Source organism: Artibeus jamaicensis, unplaced genomic scaffold, assembly GCF_021234435.1.
Source record: "Artibeus jamaicensis isolate MK-2021 breed Jamaican fruit bat unplaced genomic scaffold, CSHL_Jam_final contig_851, whole genome shotgun sequence".
In the NCBI taxonomy this organism is placed as follows: Eukaryota; Metazoa; Chordata; class Mammalia; order Chiroptera; family Phyllostomidae; genus Artibeus; species Artibeus jamaicensis.
The window spans coordinates 6,038,879-6,059,242 of record NW_026521986.1 but is presented as its reverse complement, the minus strand read 5'-3'; the positions used below and the strand labels follow the sequence as shown (position 1 = coordinate 6,059,242).

General features: G+C 42.7%; 1 protein-coding gene across 2 annotated transcripts in view; it reads right to left on the bottom strand.

Moving 5' to 3' along the window:
• MTHFD1 (methylenetetrahydrofolate dehydrogenase, cyclohydrolase and formyltetrahydrofolate synthetase 1) overlaps positions 1–20,153 on the bottom strand; it is a 56,300-nt gene extending 36,147 nt beyond the window's left edge. Inside the window, exons 1-2 of one of the 2 annotated variants that reach the window (XM_037125911.2) lie at positions 19,830–20,153; positions 7,405–7,489 (exon numbers count right to left, since the gene is read on the bottom strand). In XM_037125911.2, coding sequence (XP_036981806.2) covers positions 7,405–7,489; positions 19,830–19,870 — 126 coding nt within the window. In that variant the 5' untranslated portion in view covers positions 19,871–20,153. The remainder of the gene's footprint in view (positions 1–7,404; positions 7,490–19,829) is intronic. The other variant, XM_037125913.2, reaches the window with a different exon arrangement.
• Positions 20,154–20,364: the final 211 nt, after the last annotated feature.

Sequence of the window (20,364 nt, the reverse complement as noted above, 5' to 3'; positions counted from 1 at the left end):
TATTTATTCATGAACACATTCATAGTTTTTCACTGTAAGCATTTATCTGTAAAAGTTTATTTTACCAATAATTGTCCACATTCCAGTGGTTGACACCTGTCCTTTCCAAGGCTGAAATAGACTCAGGGTGATATGCTTACAAATTTGGCTTCTCCCAAAACTGCAGAGGGAAAAAGGGTAGGTCCCTCGATATGGATGCCTGGCGCCTTTAACCGGACAATGGCAGAGACAGCAGCGGGCCTTGTAGCAGAGTATTTCCGGCCCACGTCATGTTGACGCTGTCACTGGAAGCTCCTCCTTGGCCCACAGAACATGGCCTGACTCTCAGCTTCAGCTGTCCTTTACATAGACCTGTTCTGTCAATGTTAATTTGAATTTCACCTCTGGGAAGGTAAGTCAAAGTCCACTGAGGATTTTTTTATTGGATTATTTGAACCTAAGTGCATCGCATTAGCTGCTTCCTGTGGGGGGTCCCCAGCATTTTAGTGCCTCCCGTGTTTCTTCTTTGGCCGCTTTCTGTATGTTCTTTGGCCCTAGCACCCGACGTTTACCGATTCAGTTACCGAATTTAAGGCACTCTGAGACTTTTAGATCAAAGTAGGAAAGACCGTCCTATTTATAACTATAATTAGTTATTCAGATTTAACTCTGAGTTTAAATGGTTTTATCACTCACTGCCAGTCTTTTTAAAATGACAACTTCTCTCTTCTACAGTTTATTTTCATTCATCTCTCAGGTAGCTGAAATACAACAATAGGTCACCTTTCCATGAAAGGCATGTAGGCATTTTTTCTGAGTCTTTGTGGATCTGAAAATATTTTTCTGCTTCTCTGCACTTGAAGGACCCACTTGGCTGAATTTGGAGTCACAGCATTTTTCTTCAGAGACGCAATCGCTGGCACCGAGTGTTACAGAAGTCGGAAGTCCTTTGCTATTGTTCCTTTATAGAAACTGTTTTCTGTCTGCATGTTTTGGGAAGAATTTTTCAAAACTTCAAAACTTCCACCAGTTTTAAAAAGAAATCTTAACAGTTATAGTTATGAGCATATGTCAAAGTTTCATTATAATCCTAATGCAAAGGAAAAGACTTCTTAGGAACCAATTCAAAGATTCACTCTCAGGATATGCATTTTACAGAGGAAAATGGTTACACAATCATTGCTAGACTAGACGCAAAAAGAATGTTTAGTAGAAGAACAGTAGATTCTTGACTGACAGTCAAGTAGGTGGGTGGAAGGCTGGATTCCCAGAACACATCTTAAATCCATTAGACTTTATCAAGAAAATCACTTAAGCATTTTATGAGAATGCGAATTTCTTTCTAGAAAGAGGTAAGTAACATCATCCAAAAGAGGTCCTTTGCCAGAACAAATTAGAAACAAATTTTTAAAAGATTTAATTTATTTACTTCTTTAGACAGAGGGGAAGAGAGGAAGAAAGAGAGGAAGAGAAACATCAATGTATGGTTGCCTCTCGTGCCCCCGTAGTGGGGACCTGGCCCACAACCCAGGCATGTGCCCTGACTGGGAATCAAAGAGGCGACCCTCTGGTTAGCAGGCTGGTGCTCATTCCACAGCCACACCAGCCAGGCCAGGGACAACTTTTTTTTAACACCGGGAGTCTGCAAACTGTTTCTGGAAGGAGCCAGATGGGATATATTTTAGATTTTTCAGGCCACGCACTGTCACACATTTTGCTTCTTTTTTAACCCTTTACAACCTGGGCAGCATTTGGACATGGGACAGTTTATCGATCCCTCTTTTATAGCATAAAATAATGTGGGTATTGGTCTACTCATTATTTCTTTCTGCATCAGGAGCCTTTTGTAGATACTCAGGCCAGTTGATCTGGTTACTTTTACTGTTTTGTCCCTGTTTCTTTGTGAGGCTGAATGAGGTGCCACACACAAAGCACTCTGAATAGCAAATGTTAGTTATTATATTATTCATTATTAAAGTATTTTATATACTAAGGGAATGGAAATACAGCCTCATTTCTATCTCTTATAATAGAAAGTCTTAATTTCTTTTAAATATTCAGTTATTTGGGAAGTTAACAGTTCACCGTGTTCTTTAAAAATTCCAACTTTTAGCTATGTATTTCCCCAGGCAGATCATGAATACCCTTGACTGCAGTGCCAAGAAATTAGAAAAACAAAGGCAAAAAGTGAGTGGTTTTTGGAGAAAGCCCTGAGTTTATATGCCAGACTCAGTCCCTTCCTGACCGTGGCTTTGGATAAGCTACCCAAGAGCTTTGGGCATCTGTTACCATGACAATAAGCAGAGGTCCCAACCTGTACAGTTAGTATAGAAATTAGAGCTATAAATGTATACAAATCATTTGAACTATAGTAGACACTCTATAATGCACTACTGTCATTCCTTCTGTAAGGATGAGGCTAGATGGACTGTGATCAGATTTGCATTTTGACAAGGGCAACAGTAACAGTTAAGAGGACAGACTGGAAGTGTTCAGATCAGATGCCTGAAAACGCAAGTATGAGACTGCAGGGGCCCCAGGGGGTGGGAGCAGTGCAAATCAAAAGGAGGGAACAGATTCCCGGAGCTCACAGAGGCAGACGCAACAGCACCAGAGTCCCTGAGCAGACGTGGAGAGGGAGAGATCCTAGAGCTGACTTCAGGTGGGAAGATGGTGGTGCCAGGTCACAGGATGGGAAAAATGAGAGGTCCGAGGCAGCAGAGATGTGGTATGTGAAAATAAACAGAAACCTCATTTTAAATGGAGCTGGGAAGCTAGAAGAGAGGGCTCTCATGCCTGTCACTCAAAGCACACTACTGACCCCAACAGGAAGAGAGTGCTTAGCAACTGCTACAGGACCTGACACTACTTCACTGCCTCAGCAGGAAGAAGAAAAGATTCCCCCTCGTCCAGTAACAGCTCAGCCAATGAAAAGTCACTGTGCCCTGAACTTCCAGTTTCCTCCACTGGACTCTTCCTTTACGACAGCCCGTCCCAAATCCATAAAAGAGCTTCCTCTCTCCTTTGCATCACTGGACCTTGCCATGGTTCACCATTAGACTGCATGCCCTGCATTATAATTGTTTGTTGTTCCTGGAAAAAACCATTTTGCTGGAGAAATATCTAGTTGTTTGTTTAAGGTCAACAACTACAACATAGTATGTGTAAGCCTTGTGTCACAGAAAGATGTTGACTCTGGTGCTAAAGTGCAAGATAAAATACAGTGTATTACTGTTCTGTTGACAAGGACATAGGGGATAAAGCTGTAGAACACTGCTTATGTAAACAAAAACACCTGCAATCAATACATTTAAAATACAAGCTTAGAAATCAATCTTTGAAACAGGGAAAAATTCCCAATGTTGCTAAGGAAGGGTTTCAGATTTCTGGTCTATGACATTCACTCTTTCTACAACAAACAATTCACAAGCAGGAGCCTAGAAATTACTGGTCCCTGACACGTACCAAGTGTACACCCACGACACATACCTTTGCTTCTTAGTAATTTGCAAAAAAAAAAAAAGGAAAACCTACCACAGGAAGGGACACACCAGGCAGATGACAGGCCTTCTGCGTTTTTCTTCTCAGCCAAGGCCTCGAGATAATTTACAAAAATGAGGGGAAATGTTCAAGTACCATTTGTTCTGAAATTCTTAATGAACATAAGACAGAAACTTAGCAAGGGGTTACATGGTGTAAGTAGGGACACGCATACGGAGGGAAATGGGGAGTGAGGAGACAGGTATTTCTGCAGGGAATTCCAAATGAAAGCAATCAGTTTCCTGTCATCCAGATCAACCCTTCAAAACATTCTTTGTACATCTGGCCGCATAACAAGATACTTATTGAAGGTCTCCTACCGGATGTGTCTGGAGCGCAGGGGAGAAAATGTGGACAGAGGCCTAAATCAGGATGTATTCTTCCACGTAGCTGTGAGTCTGCGTGAGCTCATTCAGAGACAGTGTAAGCTGAAGAAGTGGGCTGAGGGCTGAGCCCAGAGGCCTTCAGATGTCAGATATGGTGCAGAAGGAACAGGGAGGTCCCTGTCCCTCCAAGGATGAGCAATGGGCGAAAAGATCAGAGAAGGAAGGGAAATAAGTGATGTCCCAGAAACCCCGAGTCCAGAACTCAGAGGAGACCCAGGGTGTGTAAGTTACTGGCCTACAGCCGATATATGGGGCCAGATAAAATTGCCTAGGGCTGTGATTTCCAACCAGACAGCCACAAGAATTTGCAAAACATGGAACCCATGACTACTTAGTCAGGGGCACTGACCTGTGTTCCCTTAGATTGTCAAATAAAAAAAATGACAACAGCCAACAAAACAATAGCCATCCAGTGTGCATGAATCAAAATTATACCTATTTTTTGTCAGATGAGTAAAAAATGTATTTTTTGGTATGCTACAGAATTTTAGTAGTTGATATGTGCCACAGTGAAGAAGGCTAAAAATCACTGGTCTAGGACAATGGCCTTATGAGAACATCAATGCCCTTTAACAACATCTGTAAGCACCAAACTTTTTATAATTAATAATACTATGTCATTTGCCTTTTTCACTGTATCCACATTTATATTAGGCCGTGAAAGTAAGAGTGAAAGAGTAAGACTGCTGGTGACGTAGTAGGAATCAAGAGAATGGCATCCAATTATACTCTTCCTGAGGGCACCCTTCACTGCCGTACACGCTCAGCAAAAACAGATGAGTTTCACTTAGAAGAGTCCTGGGTGAAGCAATGAACACCGTTCGTGTCATTAAACCTCGACCTGAGTGTGTGCCTTTTTAATATTGTGTGTAAGGAACTGGGAAGCACTTCTGCCGTGTGCAAAAGTGTGCTGGTCGTCACCGGGAAAAGCAGTTGCGCTTCTATGCCTTGCAAGCTGAGCTGGCTGCATTTTTAAGTGGAGCACCATCTTTATTTGAAAGAACAACTGACAAACAGTATTATTCAGCTTTGACTGTCTGGCAATATTTTCTCAACAGTGGAAAGTTAGCTGGCTCTTCAAGTAAAATAACTAACTGTATTTACTGCCGCTAATAAAATTTGTGTCTTCAAGAAAAAATCAGAATTTTTAATCCACTCCTGTGTGCTTAAAACTTTTCAAAAATTAAAGTCTTTTTTGAAGAGTATGTTGGTAATATTAATGATTATGATTTTTTATACTACATCATAAAATATATTAACATTTGGAAGATCTGCACAATTCAGTGAACCATTATTTTCCAAATGAGGAATGAAGGATATAAAAAGCCACACGTGGGTACATATCCTTTCAAACCACAAGATTCTGATGCAACAAAGTATGAAAGTTCAAAGATACAGTTTTATATCCCACACTGCAACTGACCTTTAAAAACTTATACTGAGTGCTGGTATAGCATTCAAGAAAAATATTTACAATTATCTAGAAAGACTATTTTTTTAATCCTCACCCAAGGACATTTTTTCTTTTTCTCTTCTTTTTTAGAGAGAGAGGGGAGAGAAGAAAGGAGACAGAGGAACATCGATGCAAGAGAGAAGCACCACACCACCAACTGGCTGCCTCCCATACACACCTGGACTGGGGACCACACATGCCCTGACTGGGAATCAAACCCACAGCCCTGTGACTACAGGACGACACTCCAACCAACTGAGTCATGCAGACCAGAGCTGGAAAGACTTTTTAAAAGCCCTGGCTGGATACGTAACAGGCACAACCTGACCAAAAAATTATGGTTCAAGCAGAAGAACAAATCAGAGCCCCAGAGACAATACTTTTAAGCGACCAAGAGATAGCCAACCTATGAGATGCACAGTTCAAAACACTGGTGATCAGGATGCTCACAAAATTGGTTGATTTTGGTTGCAAATTAGATGAAAAAATGAAGGCTACCCTAAGTGAAGTGTAGGAAAATGCACAGGGAACCAAGAGTGATGGAAAGAAAACTGGGACTCAAATCAGGGGGACAATCACCTACAAAGGAGCTCCCATCAGACTGTCAGCGGATTTCTCAAAAGAGACCTTACAGGCAAGAAGGGGCTGGAAAGAGGTATTCCAAGTCATGAAATCCAAAGACCTACAACCAAGATTGCTCTATCCAGCAAAGCTTTCATTTAGAATGGAAGGACAGATAAAGTGCTTCTCAGATACGATCAAATTCAAGGAGTTCATCATCACCAAGCCTTATTATATGAAATGTTAAAGGGACTTAATCTAAGAAAAAGAAGATAAAAAAGATGAACAGTGAAAGGACAGCAAACTCACAGTTATTAAGAACCACACCTAAAACAAAAGCAAACTAAGTGGACAGCTAGATCAGGAGAACCATAGAAATGGAGATCACATGGAGGGTTAGCAACAGGGGAGTGGGAGGAGGAGAAGGGGGAAGAAGGTACAGAAAATAAGTAGCATAGACAGTGGGGAGTAAATAGATAAGGGGAGGGTAAGAATAGTATGGGAAATGTAGAATCTAAAGAACTTATGACACATGGACATGAACTAAAGGGGGGAATGTGGGTGGGAGGGGGTGTGCAGGGTGGAGGGGAATGAAGGGGGGAAATGGGACAACTGTAATGGCATAATCAATAAAACACATTATAAAAAAACCAAAAAACAAAAAGAAAATCATTTATTCCCACATCACTTGTCTCTTCCCTGTTGAAAAAAATAAAAAAATAAATAAAAGGTGGCTCTGTTGACAAGAGTGTCATCCCAATAAGCCAAGTTTTCGGTTTTGATACCTGTTCAGGGCACATACAAGAATGAACCAATGACTGCATCAATAAATGGAGCAATGAACTGATGTTTTTCTATCTCTCAAATCAATAAGTAAATTTTAAAAAAATGTTTAAAAAGCCTTCCCTTGTACAACTATACGTCTTTACGAGGCCAGATTTCCTTCATGTATTTTACCACACTAGCACACAGCAAGGGACTGAGTGCAGATGCAGATGGGAGTCCAGCTGCCTTCGCCCCTCTGCTCACTCAATCTTCTTAACTAAAAGTTATTTTCTCATAAAAGTGTTACTTATGTTAACATAATAATTTTACTCTTGGCACTTTAACATGTATAAATATTTTTAAACTTCTTAGTTTTAATTTCTAATGCAGTAAATATCAATGGATAAATCCATATGAACAAAAGCTCCTTAAGGCCTTAAATTTTTTAAAGCACGAATGGATCCTAAGACAAAAATGGAAAGTGACACTGGGCCAGGGGAAGAACACCCACAGGGAAGAGGAGAGGACCAGGATGTGCCAACACTCAGAAGCTGAGCTGAAGAGGAACCTGCAAGGAAAAACTGCAAAGGGGTGAGGTTTCACAGAAGCCTAAATAAATAAATAAATAAATAAGGGGAAGAGACCGAACTGCTTGTTGTCCCAAGTGCTACCGCGAGGATGGGTAAGGCGGGTGTTAGTGGAAACACACCATCAAAATACCTGTAATATTGCCAGGCCCGGTGTGAAACCAGGTGCTTGCTCCCTTATCTCAGTGACCTGGTTCTTCAGTCGCTGCCTTATTTGCCTAGAGAAAATGGAAAGGTTGTGGTCAACACAATGTTGCAAGTACAAAAAGTGATGTGGATTATTAGGTATATTTCTCTTAAATTACAAACACCTTCACTGAATGGTCATTATCTGGTATAACACGTACTACTACCCGTCAGTGTTCCAGGCTTCAGGCAGACAAGGACCTTTTCTAACTCCCACCGACCCTGTCTGGGCCAGCGTGTATAGGGGTAGTTGCTTTAAAACCTATTAGTTGACGGCATTTGAAGTCATACAGCGAACAAATGAAAACTGGGCCCCACACCTCTGGGAGGCTGCTAATCCTTATCTTTTTGATCATTTCCACTCTCCAAGGGCTATATGAAAAAACATTTTGCAGGAAGGAACTTGAGCTCACACCCACTCAACCTACCACAGTATGATAATCACAGGGTATCCACACAAGGCTGACTGATAATAAATCCCACTCCAAATTCAATATAAATTTACAAATTATATTCTAACTTACAAAAGAATTTAACACAAGGTTAATAGTATAAGCTGTTGTGAAAAACAATGATAAATCAACTTATTAACTACAACTTCTCAACAGCAGGATATCAAGTTTATTAAATATATTCATAAATAAATATTCAGAATAGTCCTTGCCCAGTTATGACGCAGTCTCGAACATGAATGGGATCTGTCTCTCTTGAAGGATTAGTTTTTCATTTGCCTTTCTTCACCTTCACCAAGTACTGCATACACAGACACTCGCAAGCATGACCTCACTCATTCATTTGGTTACTCCCCTCTCCAATTCACCACACTTTACAAACAACTGGCATAAAAAGGCACAGGAGTCACAAGAAATAGATTATTTGGATTAGCCTAGTAAATGTTAGGAATGTTGGATGATACAAGAAATCATACCTAAGACTTCACAATTTTATTTCTAGCTAGTGACCTTTTTACAAGTCAATACCCTATACAATAATAGAGGTCAAAAGAAGATTTAATAGGCCACTGGATGATGTCCTTTTACTGGGGTTTGACCTGAACAGAGGCCACAAAATTCTGCTGTGACACAAAAGAACAGGAAATAGTGGGAGCTGCCAGGTTTTTACTAGGCTGACACTTAAATTCACCAGCAATTCCAGCTGTAACTGGTTCCCCTGCATGACAATCAGATGTGGTGGTGGCTGGCGGCAGAAGGCCCCTCCCAGGGACCAAGTTTCCAACTCCACTCTCTCTTCCCTCCAACCATTATACTCACACAAAGCCCTGGGCAAGGATTTCTACCTGTTCTCCTTAACCCTCCCTGACCCAAACAAAACCCATGAGGGAAAAACAGAACAAACCCCAACCATTCTTAGGACAATACCAAGAACCAACAGTGAAAAGGGATGAACGCATGTGAGGCTCTCAATAACCCTGAGAGGTGGGCAAGGGAAAAGTAACTTTCTTCTTGTTTGCAGTTGTAGACAGAGGCTACAAGCGGGGATGTGGCTTTCCTAGGGCCAATTCAATTATTAGCAGAAAGAACAGTTCTGAGTGGGAGGAGGAGGTCCACGGGGAAGAAGCAATCCCCATATCAGGCAGACTGTCTGCATCTGAAAGTGACGGAAGGTTTTGAACAGGGCTGACGTGATCAGACTTACATTTTTAAAGGGTTATTCTGGCTGGTGAGTAATTATTCTACAGACTGTAGAGAGAAAGGTGAGAATCAGGGACACCAGTCAGATGTCACTGCAATCACAAAAATCCAGGCCTGGGTGATGGTGGCGTGAGTTATGGTATCAATGTGGGCTGGCAAGAAGTGGCTGGATTGTAGACACAGGGACCTGAATCACAGAGAAAACACCAGAGCAACAGATGACTGTGAGGGGATGGGGTTGTGAGATGGAGCTGGAAAGACTGACAACTACAAATATTTTAAGGCAAAGAGCAGGTCCCATGCTGAGACGTGCATTTATTTATCAAATCTTACACAGATTCTAGAATAAGTATTTGAGAACTGAAGAAGAAAGTCTAGGGAAAATTAAAAATAATACTTATACCCAGCAGGTAGCAAGCTACAGGAACCCAGTACTACAAGGTGGTATAGGTGGAAAATGCGTCAGCCCAGTAGGAGATCAAAGAACAAAATGTTCTGTATTTTGTATGCAAAAAGTTAAATGCATCTCAGTTTGCAATTTCTTTTTCTAAAAAAGGTTAAAACTTGAGATCAGTTACACTGACTTCTTTAAGCTTTTCCTAAGAAGCAGGATTGTTTTCGAAGCTGCATTAGCAGGGATATTCTTCCAACCAGAAGGATTTATTTAAAAGCTAACATTTAGGTCTTGTTATGAGACATGACCAGAATAGCAATGAGACATTTAAAAATGCACAGAAACTGCAATCAGCAAGAACTAACTAGACCGCCCAGGACTCTAAAGCAACAAGTGGAAAGTTTTCAGCTCTGGTGAGAACACACGTGCGGGCGCGTGTGCACACACACACACACACACACACACACCAACCACATACACACAAGACGGTTGTTAATTAGGTCTCCATAAGTCCCTTAAAAAAAGTCTTCTTTGCCTTAATTTTCTGGGTGGGCCACTAACTGAAGAATCCTAAATGAAAACTGGAATGAAGAAAGCCAAGTCTCAGGTATGGCTGAAGAAACTAGAAACTAGGACTGTGGAGAAAAAAGTTAACACTCCCTCATCTGTCTTTATGTTGTGGTCACAGAGCTGTGATAAATTAAATGGTGGGAAGTGCCTTAATTTTTATAGTTCATTACTATAAGAAAATTTAAATGCTATAATAAAAGAACTTCCTAATCACTGAAACCTACTAAATTAATAGACACTTCCATGAGTTGCAGAGGTCTTCCATTTCTATCCACTGCCCATGAGCTACACACCATCTTGGTACAGATTCTGGGGACAAAGCGAGGCAGAAAGGGACTTGGAGAAACACCCCTGACCCCTGAATAGAAGTACAGGTGCCAAAATCATAGTCTCCATCAACATTCTCTAAAATCTAAGGGAAGACAACATATCTGGGGCTCAATGCGGGAGACATCAGTATCAGAGTGCCTGCCAGTGAATGCAGTGAGACAAATGAATTGTTAAAGCTTCTCTGGTCATGACCGACAGACAGTAAAATAGTCACAGCCAATTCAATATGAACAGACACCAATGCAGTTTTAACAAAGTTACTACCGGCATCTAGTGGCCAGATGGCAGGGCTGCAACTCAACATCTTACCATTCACAGGACACCCCCCCTCATAACAAAGAATTTTCCAGCTCAAATGTTAATAGTGCCCAAGGTTGAGAAACCCTGCTATTGGCCCATAAAATACAATTTGGGGGTTATCTTTTCTAAGGGGCAAAAGTCAAAGTGGGAACCATTTATCTCAACCTGTCAATACGTGTTGGAATCTATGTGGACAAGAGTCCATTACTATCTGTTCTCTCCAAGTTCACATTTCCTAAACACAGCTGTTTAGGAAAAGAGCCTGGTTAATCAAAGTCAAAGAGGCCCATATGTGTGGAATCACAGCTCCTCCAAACAGTCCTAGTCAGAGGACCCCAAACCCTCCTCAACAGCCACCCAAATCTCTTTTGCCCAAAGTCTTGTACAATTATTCCTGAAAGTCCAGTATGAATTCCAACTCACTCTGTTTACCATGATGGCTCATTTTCAAATTCTGAACATTCTGTGACAGAGAAAAAAAAGCATTCCTAAAATATAACTTAACAAGGACATCTGAACAGAAGCTAGACATCTGAACAAAAGCTATAGGTAGAAGAAGGCAGTAAAGGATGTTTAGCTACATGGCTAAGAAAGCTACATGAAAAGAAAGCTCTGCCTGAGTCAACACGCTGCAGCCTGGAGTAATTAACCCTCAAGTGATTCTCACGCCTTTGGTAAGTGATCAGAGAAAGACCAAGAACATTCACCTTCAGCAAGAACACAAATTTCATGTTTTCCACCCCCAAGGTGGAGATTACTGTCACGAGATTTTAACAATGCAGTACAACAGAAAGGTCTTAATTTATTTGCTTCATTTTCATTTCATTCATTTGTTGTTTTATTTGATTTGTTCATTACAGCTTTTATACTATTAAAAATATTTCACATTTTCTGCAAAACTTAGTAACATGTAGTTTCTTGTAAAAACAATTGAGGTCACCTGGTGTTCCAAGAAATACCTGCATTTCACACTCCTATTCAGCAAAGTCAAATTAAAAGACTAAATTACTTTCCTGTTGAAATGGATTACTTTCATTGAATGTAATATAACAGCAAAAGCTACTGTTATCAGTATACAAAAAAATCAAAACTAGTATCAGTACTTTCCTTAAGTATAAAATAAGAACTATTATAATTGCCCTGACCGGGTTGGTTACGGCATTGTCCCAAACACCAGAAGGTTGTGGGTGTGATCACTGGTCCCTGGTCAGGGTGTGTACGGGAGGTAACCGATGTACGTTTCTCATTCGCATCGATGTTTCCTTCTCTCCCTCTGCCCCTTCCTTTCTTTCTAAAATCAATGGATATGTCCTCAGGTAAGGATTTAAAAAAACATCTGTAAACCCCACAAAACATGTAAGTAGATTTGGCCTCTAGGCCAACATCCGGTGCCCTTCAGCTGACAGGAAGAAAATGAAACACGACAAGGTGTTCTCAAGGATGAGGATCTGCCAGCGAGGGCCCAATACCGGAATGAGCCTCACCATTTCAGGACTGCCTAACCACAGATTCGGCCACAAGAGCATCTTCCGGCCCCAGGCCCCGAGCAGGTCCCCGATCATCACCCAAGGGGAACAGGGAAAGAATGTGGAAGACTGGGGAACTCCTCTGGGAAAGAAAGAGCAGGCCAGGAGCTCTTACCCGAGAAGAGCCTCACAAAGGCCTGGCCTTTTTTGCTTTTAGAAACAATTAAGTAAAATCTTGGGTAGAAGGGGCTTAGGTCTAAAAGGCTGCTTACTAAATAAATAGGGACTGGTACTTCGGCACCAAAATCCAAATGAAAGCTCATTTATCATGTGAAGTCATACAAGGCAGTGAAGATAAATTCATGACAAGCTCTGAAAAAAACCTTCACAAAAATGTCCTGATACTCATCCAGCACCAGCAAACCCAAGGCTGTACCTCACCTGCTCAGGTTTGAGGGGAAGAACTTTCCATCAAGGAAAAAAAATGCTGAGCTAACAAAGGAGGAAGGTCTGACCTGACCCCAACCAGTCAAAACTGGACTATAACCTCGAAAATGACTTTCTGGTTGGTTCATTCATCTCCTAACAGGGAGAGCCAAAGTCAGTGGGTCACACTTTGAAATTACCTGTAGCAAGCAAGTGACAAGCCCTTGTGAGGAAGGAAACTACCGTTTCAAGTCTCTACCACTAGCCTTGTAATTCTTGTTCAAGTCACTTTCCTTCTGGCCAGTTTCGTAAATGGCACAGTGGAGGGAGGTGTGGTCTGTGTGGCTGAGGAATCCTGACTGTTAACCACCCACTCCTGTAAGGTCAAAGATTTACAGAGTGCCAGAGCTCCCTCTTGGGAAATTACCGAAGGGGGCCAACTGCACAGTGCGGGGGCGCTGGGGGCTTTTTGCACTATGGATCCGATGTCAGAGGATACGGTCCTAAACACAGGAACACACGGGCTCGTTCACAGAGCCTTAATACACAATTAATCCTCTTGGCAGCATCAGGAGGTCAACACTGTTATTATCATCCCCACATTGTAAAAGAGGAAAGTAAGCCAGGGCCACACAAGGCCCAGAGCCAATGGGGGGAAAGGGGAGACTTTGCCCCAAGCTCCAGAGATGCTCCTCTAGGCCAGGCCAGTGTGGCCTCCCTTCTTCCAGAGGATTCTTCATGCAGATGGGGATATCACAGAGGACCACACATCCTTGCTGAAAGACCCACCGCCCAAATCACAAACTGCCTGACCCCTACCCTTCTGATGGACACAGACATTTATTCTCAGATCATATTTCTAGTTAGCATTTCGGCTGGTGCCACAGCCACAGTAGTTGGCTCCCAGCTCCGGGCTCTGCCACACCCCAGCTGAAGCACTCCAACGGCCTGGCTGGGCAGCCTCTTTAAGACCCAGCAGAAGGTCCCACCTCTCAGGAACTCCCAGCTGCTCTCCTGCACAGGTTCCCAGAGTGAAGCCGGCTTTGACTTCCAAGGTTCCTGTCACTTCTGAAGGGCCTGCACTTTGGAGTTCATCACAGGCAAATCTTTTTAAGCACAAAAAGGCCTACAGGTATTTCACCTACAGGGCAAAGTAAAAAGCTTAGCAATACTCAGTAGCCCTTCACTGTGATGAACAAATTTTTTTTATAAGAAGACATTTTTTTTTTATGTTTAGAGGGGGAAAAGAAGGAGAGAGGGAGAGAAATATCAACGTATGGTTGCCTCTCATGCGTTCCCCACTGGGAACTGAACTGCAACCCAGTCATGTGCCCTGATTGGGAATCGAACCGCGATCCTTTGGTTTGCAGGCCTGTGCTCAATCCACTGACCTACACCAGCCAGGGCCGATGAGCAAATTCTTTACATGAAAATAGTTCTGGCCCTGCAGCAAAGCATATAGCCATGGTTTCATTTTTATCTTTGGTCAGTAGGATGAATTCTAATCCTAAGGCTCAAGGTTATAAATCCGCTACCAAAGATACAGGCTGTGATAAACACAAATACCATACGTTTATTCAACAAGTATTTTCCAAGCACCTGTTTATTAAAACCTTCTACATGCCATGGGCTGCGCTAAATGCTTTACAAGTAGTAACTCATTCAATTTAAAGACCTTACGAACTAGGTGCCATACTACCCCAAAACACGTGAGAAAACTAAGGGGCAAAGAGGTAAACTAAGCCACCCAGTGGTCCATGGACGAGGGAGCAGCCCTGTGTCTGGCTCTGGGGATACCGCCCTCAGGAAGCTCACAAACGGGTCCGACTTGTTCTGCTTAACCCACAAAACCTCCAAGTACAGTGGCCTTCCCCGCAGCAAACCAACTGTCTCTTTACAGCTGGTCCTTCCAGAAAAAAGACTGGAGAAAAACGCCATCAATGGAGAGAGCAGACTCGAGTATAGCAAAGAGAAGGGAAGGTAAAACAAATCACGCAAAATTTAGCAGGCCTCACTATGAAAAGTACACACATAAGCACTGCCGTTTCTAGTCTAAAAACCAAACCAGAGTCATTTTTCTAACACTAAGTGATGTATACCCCTTCGTATAATCTCACTAGAGATGCCCCCCTTAAACCAGGGTGGGCTCGCACCATCCATGTCAATTCACCTCACTCAGCTGCTCCACTTAGAATTGCTTCCCGGTGCCATCACTGTTGACCCCAAGATAGTGGCTTAGTAATTAATGAGGTCACAGTTCATGGCACAGGCTGTGTTTTGGGTCAAGAATCCTCTTCCCCATTACACTGACAGGCTCACAGCCCAACCTTCAAATCTTTGCCTGCAAATCACTTATTTGCAGTGAGTATGAGCTTCGCTCCCATATTTAAAACTGCAACTCTAATGCCCCAGAAATCTGTCCCTCTTCTCTATTCTGGTTTCCTCTTTCATACTTCCCACCCCCTCACGTTCTTTTTTACTTTTATTGTCTATTTCTACCCATCGGTATGCAAACTACATGAGGGTATGGATGTGGGATGTTTTGTTCACTGGTATAGTCTCATGGCTTTGAAGAGTACCTGGCTTGCAGGAGGCACACAGATAACTTGTTCGGTAAGTGAGTATCCAAAAAAGACACACACTTGTCTTTCATTCTTAGACCTCCCTTAATGATCAAATTCAGGCTGCAACCTTAGATCTCTGCATTAGGGAGGAACGGGGATTTTTCTCCCAAAGGGGGATAATCTGACAACTGGACTCAGCATTCTCATAGGGTGGAATGGGCAGAGAAGGAATCTAGAGTGATGAAGTTTGTCTAGTCTTAGCTACCAGGGAGAATAATGCAAGTAAACAAAAGGTAAGGATGGCCTTCTCAGCAGAGTGGGAAGCATGGCAGTGAGAAGAATGCTGTAAAGGAAAAAGATTAGTTTATGAAAACCCTTCGATTATAGCAAAGTGGTAAGTGCCCAACAAAGTAAAAAACACCATGCGCCCTGTGAAGACCTTGGGCCTTGCTGAGCCTCTGCCATTAACCAGCCTAGTAACCTAGGGCCAGATACCATCACATTTCTTTCCTCAACTATCCTTAACTGCAGGATGGGATGTGGGGAGTAGATCAGATTTTGGAGAAATTCTGCCTGTGGAACCCCTGACCTGCCCTACCTTTCCTCCCTCCAAGAAAGAGACTTTACAATTCAAACACTGTATCAGGGAAGCAACTGCCCGGGGCACTTGAATACATGCAAATCTGTCCCCAAGACCCAACAACTGGTGGCAAGCAAGGAAGCTGACCTGCAAACTCGGAAATGAGGGGCCCGTTCCCCCAATTCCAGGATCCCTGGCTGCAACTTACGAAGTTTGCTTACCTGTCCTCAAGAATATCCTTGAGGATATTTTTAATTGTATTTTTTCCATTGGCTTATCCTCAAGAATATCCTTGGAGAAGGTATAGAAGGCGATGGAAAAACATACAGTTAAAAAATAAATAAAATACTCCTAAACTAAAGGAAGGAAGGAAGGAAGGAAGGAAGGAAGGAAGGAAGGAAGGAAGGAAGGAAGGAAGGAAGGAAGGAAGGAATATCCTTGGCCTGGCAAAAGAGGAAAGGTGGAGACACTCTGCCCAAAGTCTCCACCTGTAGCCCAACCTACTTAAGGTGTAAAAACCACATTCCTGTTTGGGCTTCCCCTAGAGTCAGCTGCCTGCTGCAGCCTCAGCACAAAGAGCTGGGGGACTGAACTACCCCATGAGCCAGGCAGGCTGTCTCGCCCCTGCAGAGCTCCCCCTCTCTGAGGAACTGTAAGCACAACCAGCTCCCTAAGTCAAGTTCTCCATGAAAGCTGAGGTGCCAAGTTGTGGCAGTGTCTGAAAGAGCCATTTTATAAGTACATTAAAGAAAAATCTTCTGTAAGCACAAAGAAGCCTTAGTCTAAATGCTCCTTTATAAACTGTGTTAGTAGGAACTGATTGCTCAATCATGGGGCACAGTAAAAGGTTAGCTATGTCAATTAACTCTGAGCATGCTGGGAGAGGCCTTTCCAGTACCTGAAACAGTCTTCTCCAGAAAATGCTTTCAATACCTTTGGCCAAATCACTGCCACACTGTTCTTCAATGATGAGCACTGGACTTAGAGTTAGGGCTTTTACATAAGTCTTTCTCAACCTTCAAGGTGCATTAGAGTCACAGAATGAGCTTTCATAAGGTTTTTAAAATACTGAGTCCAATGGCTTATTGCTAGCAATTCCAATTATTTCAATTAAATCAGTCTGGTGTGGGCACCAAGCATTGATACTTTTCAAAAGCTCCTTATGAGTGCAAGTTAGTAAAACTACATGGGAAAAGACGTAATTTCTACTAAAGCTAATCATACGTATGTTCTATTACTCCACAATTCTTCTCTTAGATATGGAACTAACAGAAACATGTGCATTATACGTTCAACCAAGAGATATGTAAAAGAATGCCCACAGCAAGACTATCCATAATCACCAAAAACTAGGAATCCAAACATCCATGGGTAAGTGAATAGTGGCACATTCATATAGTAGAACACAGTAAAGCCATGAGAGTAAACTGACTACAACTACATGCAATGTGGAATCATCACAGAAACACCATGTTGCCATAGAAGACTTTATACTGTGTGATGTCATTTCTATAAAGTTCAAAAACAGGTGACATTAGCAGTCAGTATAGTGATTACCTGTATAGGGGTGTTGATTGGATGAGAGTGAGATGGGTGTCAATGTTATTGCTTATCTGGTGCTAGTTACACGGGTTTGTGAAAAATAAAAGAAAAAGAATTAACAAAGAACAGCTCCCTAAGAGATTTTAATGTGCAGCTAAAGTTGAGAGCCATTGAAATAAATCTCAAGGCAGTTATCACTATCAAAAGATAATAAATCAATTATCCATGTATACGTTAACTATAGTTGCCCTTGAAAGACATGAGGACTTGGGGTACTGCCTCCCACAGTCACATATACAAGTATAACTTCTGCCTCCCCCCAAATTTAACTACAGTAGTCTCTCAGTATCCGAGGGGAATTGGTTCTAGGATCCCTCGCTCCCCGTGTGGCTTTCAAAATCTGAGGATGCTCAAGTCCCTTATATGTGATGGCCTAGAATGGCACAGACAGTCGGCCCTCTGCATCTGCAATCTCCAACTGTACATCAGAAATACTGTTTTTGATCTGTAACTGACTGAACCCAGGAATGCAAAACCCGGGGAACTCGGAGAGCTGACCGTATCTTTATTGAAAAAAATTTACATATATAAGTAGATCTGCACAGTTCAAACCCTTGTTGGTCAAGGATCAGCTGTGATTACTAAATCCTTAACACAGCTCATGTGTATCGAACACTTATTATGTGCCAGGAACCATTATAAATGCTCTTCAGTTAATAACTCATTTAATTCTCCAAACAACTCAGTGGCCTAGATAATATCTTTATTTTACATTTGAGGAAATTTGGGCACAGGAATGGATGTAAGTTAATTTGCTTTAAGTCCCACAACTAATAAGTACTGAAAGGAGGGTTACAGCTGTTTACAGGAATAGACATAAACAAAGCAATGTAGATGTTTGCCTTATGGAGCTTACAAACATATTTAACTTGCTTTCCACTCAATCGAAACACATGCACCTTTTTTCAGAAGGCTGCCAAGAGGTAAAACTAAATTATTTCTTCACAAACCAGTCTTTCTAAAAGGAAGATTTCATCAAGAAAAAGCCACTAGTTTTGCTTATTAGATTCCACATGTAAGTGAGATCATATGGTATTTGTCTTTCTCTGACTGGCTTATTTCACTCAGCATACTACTCTCCATGTCCATCCGTGCATGCCGTCATGAAGGGTATGAGGTTCTTTCTCACAGCCATGTAGTATAAAGGTACCAAAGCTTTGTTATCCACTCAGAAGAGACTAGCCAAAAACATATATACGTAGCCCATGGACATGGACAACATGGTGAAGGCTGGGGAAGTGGGGCATGGGTTGGGTGGAGGAGGGCAAAGAGAGGGGGAAATGAGGGACATCTTGTTATAGTGTCAACAATTAAAAAAAGAAAAAAAACACTAGTAAGGTGAGAAGGTTTGAACATAAACACTAAGTGAAGGTCAAACAGAAACAAGGCAATTCAGGAAACTACATGTTGGAAAGCAATCGGATATAAGTACTGTGAGTTCTAGTGTAAAAGCCTGAGGTTTCTCTTCACCAGTGTGAAAGAGTCACCACAATCTAATTTATATGTCACTTTCTTTTCCTTCCAGGAAACAATTCTTTTGCCCCGAGGTGGGTTTTAGAGTCATTTGCACCACTAATGACTCTATAATTCACTCAAAAACCTCTTACAAAATTAGGAGTTCATAAGATAATTACTGTTGCCAGCTATAGCAGTTACAAAATAACTGGTGAGGTTCAAGGTCCCAAGAGCAACCTGTGGAAGGGTATGGCAAAAGTAGGTTTACAGCTGCAAGGACACAACCACTTATTCCTGTATTATTATTTATTGTATTACTTTTTATAGGAACAACTGTAAACATACTTTTGCTCTACCCTGTATATTCTCCTCTTCTACTCTCATCTTTCCCCACTAGCCACCTCCTAGCCAAAAAGCAGAGGGGAGTTACTTCCTGGGAATAAGTCTGGCAATCATATCCACTAGTTAGGCATTCAGATTTCCTGTAGGAGTAAAACAGGCAGAGGTCAAATGAAATATGAAATATTGTCAAATTAGAAAGTAAATCTAGGACCAGATCATGGAGATGGCTGTTAGAGGAGCATTAAAATGCAGGGAGAATTGGGCCCCACTTGGCAAATGATGACTCTGGTGTAGTGGGAAAAGGGGACTCTCGGGCACCCAGCTAATGTGTCTCTTCGCCTCCAAATTATAGGGGAAGGATGTAAACTGAGTTCTGACTCTCTCTTCTGGCAAAAATCATCAGCAGCTGCACTTTCGGGAGCACAGGCCTGGTAAGAGATCGTGTCCCTGAAGCACCGCAGACAGAGGGCACAACCACCAACAAATGCAGCTTGCGCCCGGAGCCCCTTTCTTTGGCTACAGATCTTCAGATGTGAAGGGCTCCGGACAATGTCCTCCCTAGCCACCGGGCCGTTCTGATTTTGCTTTACAAGTCTCCCTCCCTCAAAGAAAAAAAAAAATGGGTCCATGGACGACCTGCACAGAGCCCTTGCTTTCAGCCCAACACACACTAACAACTACAGGTGCTTACGTGGAGACTGCCTTCCCGTTCAAGATTTCCGCCGGTGCCATGATCTTTACTAGTCCGTTACCCACGATGGATACCGCCAAAATTGAGGTTCGCCTCCCTTTACTGTGGCGCGGGACAGCTTAACCCACGTGGTTACCGAGCCAGCCAGCGGAGAGCTTGGTTCTGCGCCTGCGCCCCTTCCGCACCCCTCCGCACACTTCCCACCCCGGACCAGGATGCGCGTGCGCAGTCCGGAAGAACGTATTTTCTTTCCAGTGAGCCGGGCTGAGAGGTAGGGGCTCTGGAACGTGGCCTGAAGCCGAACTCCGTGGTGGATGAAGTCGTTTCAGACCGAGCTTTGTTGTGGGGCGGGGAACCCGCTTAAGAGGGGTTGGGTCTCTGTTCCAGCCTATCGGGCGCGGAGGCGGAGGGCAGTTTCGCGGGCGCGGGAGCCCGAAGGTCGGCCACACCTAACGTAAACTGGGTGCCCGGGGACTTGCCAGGGCGGACCCAGCCTCCCCGTGGGGTGTGTGCGGGCGGGCGGGGCGGGGTACGG